Source organism: Periophthalmus magnuspinnatus, chromosome 4, assembly GCF_009829125.3.
Source record: "Periophthalmus magnuspinnatus isolate fPerMag1 chromosome 4, fPerMag1.2.pri, whole genome shotgun sequence".
Classification (NCBI taxonomy): Eukaryota; Metazoa; Chordata; class Actinopteri; order Gobiiformes; family Gobiidae; genus Periophthalmus; species Periophthalmus magnuspinnatus.
Genome location: NC_047129.1, coordinates 34,726,126 through 34,732,125, shown reverse-complemented (window position 1 = coordinate 34,732,125; position 6,000 = coordinate 34,726,126). Strand labels below are relative to the sequence as shown.

The 6,000-nt window shown below is 49.4% G+C and overlaps 1 protein-coding gene across 1 annotated transcript; it reads left to right on the top strand.

Moving 5' to 3' along the window:
- Positions 1-1,020: 1,020 nt before the first annotated feature.
- LOC117369969 (phosphatidylinositol 3-kinase regulatory subunit gamma-like) lies at positions 1,021-5,536 on the top strand. Its single transcript, XM_033965310.2, has 5 exons — positions 1,021-1,163; positions 3,709-4,027; positions 4,101-4,441; positions 4,967-5,188; positions 5,266-5,536. The coding sequence occupies exons 1-5, from the start codon at positions 1,021-1,023 to the stop codon at positions 5,501-5,503; spliced, it is 1,263 nt and encodes a 420-aa protein (XP_033821201.2). The 3' UTR covers positions 5,504-5,536.
- Positions 5,537-6,000: the final 464 nt, after the last annotated feature.

The window sequence follows — 6,000 nt, the reverse complement described above, 5'->3', positions numbered from 1 at the left end:
CCTGGTTTAGTCCTGGTTCAGTCCTGGTTTAGTCCTGGTTCAGTCCTGGTTTAGTCCTGGTTCAGTCCTGGTTCAGTCCTGGTTTAGTCCTGGTTGAGTCCTGGTTTAGTCCTGGTTCAGTCCTGGTTTAGTCCTGGTTTAGTCCTGGTTTAGACCTGGTTTAGTCCTGGTTTAGTCCTGGTTTAGACCTGGTTCAGTCCTGGTTCAGTCCTGGTTTAGTCCTGGTTTAGTCCTGGTTTAGTCCTGGTTTATTCCTGGTTCAGTCCTGGTTTAGTCCTGGTTCAGTCCTGGTTTAGTCCTGGTTTAGACCTGGTTTAGTCCTGGTTTAGTCCTGGTTTAGTCCTGGTTTAGTCCTGGTTTAGTCCTGGTTCAGTCCTGGTTCAGTCCTGGTTTAGTCCTGGTTTAGTCCTGGTTTAGTCCTGGTTTAGTCCTGGTTTAGACCTGGTTTAGTCCTGGTTTAGTCCTGGTTTAGACCTGGTTCAGTCCTGGTTCAGTCCTGGTTTAGTCCTGGTTCAGTCCTGGTTCAGTCCTGGTTCAGTCCTGGTTTAGTCCTGGTTTAGACCTGGTTTAGTCCTGGTTTAGACCTGGTTTAGTCCTGGTTTAGTCCTGGTTCAGTCCTGGTTTAGTCCTGGTTTAGTCCTGGTTTAGACCTGGTTTAGTCCTGGTTTAGACCTGGTTTGGTCAGGAAGGGCATCTGGAGTAACTCAGATGTGTTGTGGCCCCTCCCCTCTGTGTGTTACATAAGCTCCTCCTCATTTAGAACAAACATAAAGAGAAGAAGGAAAACATAGGGAGGAGGAGGAGGAGGAGGAGGAGGAGGAGGAGGAGGAGGAGGAGGAGGAGGAGGAGGAGGAGGAGGAGGGAGCGTTTACGTCCGGGCCTCACTCGTCCTGTGAGGTCCCTGGTCGGGGTCTATGTGTGTGTCTGATTGGCTGATCCACCTGTCAATCACATCCATCTGAACAGAACATCAGGAGTCAGAGAACATGAGGAGTCAGAGAACATCAGGAGTCACAGAACATGAGGAGTGACAGAACATCAGGAGTCAGAGAACATCAGGAGTCAGAGAACATCAGGAGTCAGAGAACATCAGGAGTCAGAGAACATCAGGAGTCACAGAACATCAGGAGTCAGAGAACATCAGGAGTCAGAGAACATGAGGAGTCAGAGAACATGAGGAGTCAGAGAACATGAGGAGTCAGAGAACATGAGGAGTCAGAGAACATCAGGAGTCACAGAACATCAGGAGTCACAGAACATCACGAGTCACAGAACATCACGAGTCACAGAACATGAGGAGTCACAGCAGCAGAGGGAGGGTCTTTAAACAGTTTACACAAGTGTAAACCAAACTGTTGTAATGGTCCTGGCTCAGACCCGGTTCTGAGGAGGTCCAGGTCTGGTCCTGGTTTGGTCCTGGTCTGGTCTGGTTCTGGTCTGGTTCTGATGCTGGTTCTGACCCGGTCTCTCTCTCTCTCTCTCTCTGCAGCTCTCTCACCTCCTCAGACGCTCCTCTCAGACGCTCCTGACTCGAGTCTACAGGGAGCGCCGTGGTACTGGGGGGACATCTCCAGGTCAGTCTGACTCCTTCAGGTCTCCCTCTCTCCTCCTCCTCTCCTCTGTTCTCTAACCCTCTCCTCCTCCTCTCCTCCGTTCTCTAACCCTCTCCTCCTCCTCTCCTCTGTTCTCTAACCCTCTCCTCCTCCTCTCCTCTGTTCTCTAACCCTCTCCTCCTCTCCTCCTCTCCTCCTCCTCTCCTCTCTCAGGTCGTTTGTGAGTTCTCTACTGAAGGATTCTCCTGACGGAACATTTCTGGTTCGAGACTCGTCCAACAGGAAACCAGGAAACTACACCCTGAGCCTGAGGTGAGAACTGAGCACCTGTAAGAACTGAGCACCTGTAAGAGCTGAGCACCTGTAAGAACTGAGCACCTGTAAGAACTGAGCACCTGTAAGAACTGAACACTGTTCTAATTCCATTATCTCCTCAAAAACAGACCTGGAGTTGTTTTGTTTCATTCACACATGTTTGAGTCACACTTTATTATTAGTTTGTCTGTTCCACCTTGTGATGTCATGAAGTGGTAGTTTTAGTTAATAGCTCCTTTACAATGGGGCAAAAACTATTTATTCAGCCCCAACTGTGCAAGTCCTGCCACTTAAAAAGACGAGAGACGCCTGTAATTTTCATCATAGTTTCACTTCAACGATGAGAAACAGAATGAAAGAAACGAGGGAATCACACTGTAGGATTTTTAAAGAATTAATTGGTAAATTCCTCGGTAAAATAAATATTTGGTCACCTACAAACAAACAAGATCTGTGTCTCTCACAGACCTGTCCCTTCTTCTTTCAGAGGCTCCTCTGTCCTCCACTCGTTCTCTGTATTAATGTCCCCTGTTTGAACTCGTCCTCAGTATAAAAGACACATGTCCACAACCTCAAACAGTCAGACTCAAACTCCACTATGGACAAGACCAAAGAGCAAAGGAACCACAAACAAAACTGTAGACACCAGGCCCCGAACACTCAATCTGCAACAGGTAAGAGCTGGAGTCAACAAATCAACTGTGGAGCAAGTATTACAAAATGGAAGACAAGACCAAGACCTGGGGCTCCACCAAGATCTGACCCCGTGGGGTCAAAATGACACAAGAACAAAGAGCAAAAACCCCAGAACCACACGACCGAGTGAATGACCTGCAGAGAACTGGGACCAAAGTAACAAAGGGACCATCAGTAACACACTACACCACCAGGGACTCAAATCCTGCAGTGCCAGACGTGTCCCCTGATTAAGACAGGACATGTCCAGGCCCGTCTGAAGTTTGACAGAAGCATTTGGATGATCCAGAAGAGGATTGGGACAATGTCACAGGGTCAGATCAAACCAAAATACAACTGTTTGATAAAAACTCAACTTGTCGTGTTTGGAGGAGAAAGAATGCAGAGTCTCATCCAAAGAACATCAGACCTACTGTGAATCATGGGGGTGGAAACATCATGCTTTGGGGCTGTTTTTCTGCAAAGGGACCAGGACGACTGATCCGTGTAAATGAAAGAATGAACGGGGCCAAGTATCGTGAGATTTTGAGTGAAAACCTCCTTCCATCAGCGAGGGAACTGAAGATGAAACGTGTCTGGGTCTTTCAGACAATGATCCAAACACATCACCCGGGCAACGAAGGAGTGGCTTTGTAAGAAGCATTTCAAGGTCCTGGACTGGCCCAGTCTCCAGATCTCAACCTCATAGAAAATCTTTGGAGGGAGTTGAAAGTCCATGTTGTCAAAAACATCACTGCTCTAGAGGAGATCTGCAGGAGGAACGGACCAAACTACAGCAACAGTGAAAACCTCTGGAGACAGAAAACGACCTGTCACTGCAACAAAGAGAATATAACAAAGTATGAGATGAACTTTTGTTATTGTCCAAATACTTATTTTACAACATCAATTACAAATAAAAAAATCATTAAAAATCCCAGTGTGATTTCGTGGATTCTTTCATTCTGTTTCATAGTTGAACTGAAACTATGATGAAAATTACAGGCCTCTCGTCTTTTTAAGTGGATAAATTCTCCTTTGCTCCGCTGTACAGGGGAGTTTGTGGAAAAAGTGCAGGAGAGACGCTGATCCCAACACAGAACTCCACACAGACACAGAGAGAACATGCATACCCCACACTCTAACCCCTCCCTCTTTTATGCAGGAGCGGCGGGGAGACAGTTCTCGTCCGGATCCTGGTCTCCAGAGGCTGGTTCGGTTTTTCGGAGCCGCTCCGGTTCAGGTCGGTGCCGGATCTGGTCCAGTTTCACAGAACCAGGACTTTGAGCAGCTACAACCCAGCGCTGAACGTGAGACTGGAGAGACCGCTCTGCAGGGAGGGGGCGGAGCTAAAGGACGAGGCGGAGCTTGTGAAGGAGGAGGCGGAGCTTGTGAAGGAAAGACTTCAGGAAACTTTAATAACATTTCAGGAAAAAAGTCGAGAGTTCGACCGACTTCAGGATCTGCTCCAAAAGACGACACAGGTACAATTGAGACTGAAGCGGGACTGAAGCGGAACTGAAGCATGACTGAACCTGGTTTGTTTGTGTTTTACAGGAAATCCAAACGAAGCGAACGGCAATAGAAGCTTTTAACGAGACCATAAAGATTTTTGAGGGCCAGTGCAGCACTCAGGACCAGGACCAGGACTCAGGTCTGGACTCAGGTCTGGACTCGGGTCTGGACTCGGGTCTGGACTCGGGTCTGGACTCGGGTCTGGACTCGGGTCTGGACTGGGACCGATTGAGGTCTAGACTGGTTGAAATTCGAGAGACCAGGACTCGTTTGGAGCAGGAGCTGGAGTTGAAAGTCCAGGAGCTCGAAGACACAGAGCAGAGTCTGGACCAACTCAGACTGGACCTGAGCCAGATCCAGAGCAGCACAGACGACCTGCTCAGGTGAGTCCTGAGACACAGGAAGTGACTGCTCAGGTGAGTCCTGAGACACAGGAAGTGACTGCTCAGGTGAGTCCTGAGACACAGGAAGTGACTGCTCAGGTGAGTCCTGAGACACAGGAAGTGACTGCTCAGGTGAGTCCTGAGACACAGGAAGTGACTGCTCAGGTGAGTCCTGAGACACAGGACGTGAGCATGGCTGCTAACAGCTCCATCGACGTGTCCTCTCTCTCAGACTCATTCTGGTCTTAAATGTTGTTTTTAACCTGCTCTACATGATCCTGGTTTTTATTAGCTGGGTCTGTTCAACTTCACAAAACAAACAGAAACTATAAATAAATAAGTATGCTTAGACAGATCTACGCCCGCGTCCACCAGAACCCTGACCAGTCAATGGAGTCGAATCGCGCCCGTCCTCACTTTCTGTTTATAACACTGCAGTTAGCGCATTAGCTAAGTTCAGCGACATGTACATGATACAGACTCATGAATCTTCTCCTAAAATGCACCTCTATCTTCTCCTCACAGTCGACTGAACCAAAGTGTCCAGATGGGGCAGACAGACCCCGCCCCCTGCTCCTGTGACCCCGCCCCCTGCTCCTGTGACCCCGCCCCCCTCTGGCCCCTCAGCTCCTGGTTCGTTGGGTCTCTGTGTCGCTCCGAGGCCGAGGAGATTCTTCAGGGAAAACCATCGGGAACGTTTCTGATCCGAGAGAGCAGCCTGAAGGACTGCTACGCCTGCTCCCTCGTGTAAGGAGACACGCCAGAGGTCACATGGACTGTCATCATTTTAATTGTAAAAATAATCATTCCTGCTGTGTCCTCAGGGTGGCGTCGCAGGTCCGGCACTGTGTGATCTTCTGCTCGGACCAAGGTCTGGGATTCGAACCCTCGACTCGGTTTAGGAGCCTCCAAGACTTGGTTCAGTTCTACAGCAGGACTTCACTGGTCCAACACAATCAGGCGCTGGACGTAAGACTGCAGAGGCCAGTGTGGGCGGAGACAGGGGGCCAGGGGGAGGAGACAAGGGTAGAGGGAGGAGACGAGAGGAGGAGACAACCATAGACTTTATATAGAAATGGACAAAGCTAACCTGCTAGCCACCACTTTCCAAACAGGAAGTGATCACGGGCGCACTTCCTGCTCCATCGGCTCCAATTCACTTTACGTTGAAAAACTGTGTCTCTCTGTAACTGCTGCTGTCCTGCGTCCTCCAGGTCCCTCCCACTCGTGTGAACAACTGATTTGATCGACAACGTTGCTAAACACCTGCCCCCTGCCAAACCAGAGGGGCAAGAGGGAGGAGACGAACGAGGAGACGAACGAGGGGGAGGAGACAAACGAGGGGGAGGAGACAAACGAGGGGGAGGACGAGGGGGAGGAGGAGGACGAGGGGGAGGACAGGACCAAAACGAAGCTCAGAGTCTGATCCTCAGGAGAAGAGAAGAAGAAAAAGTGCAATGAGCGGATGGAACGTTCAGATTATATGGACATAAACTTGAATCTTTAGGAGACGAGAAGAACTTTGTACAAAAGTGTATAAAACAGAAGCAGGTCAAAGG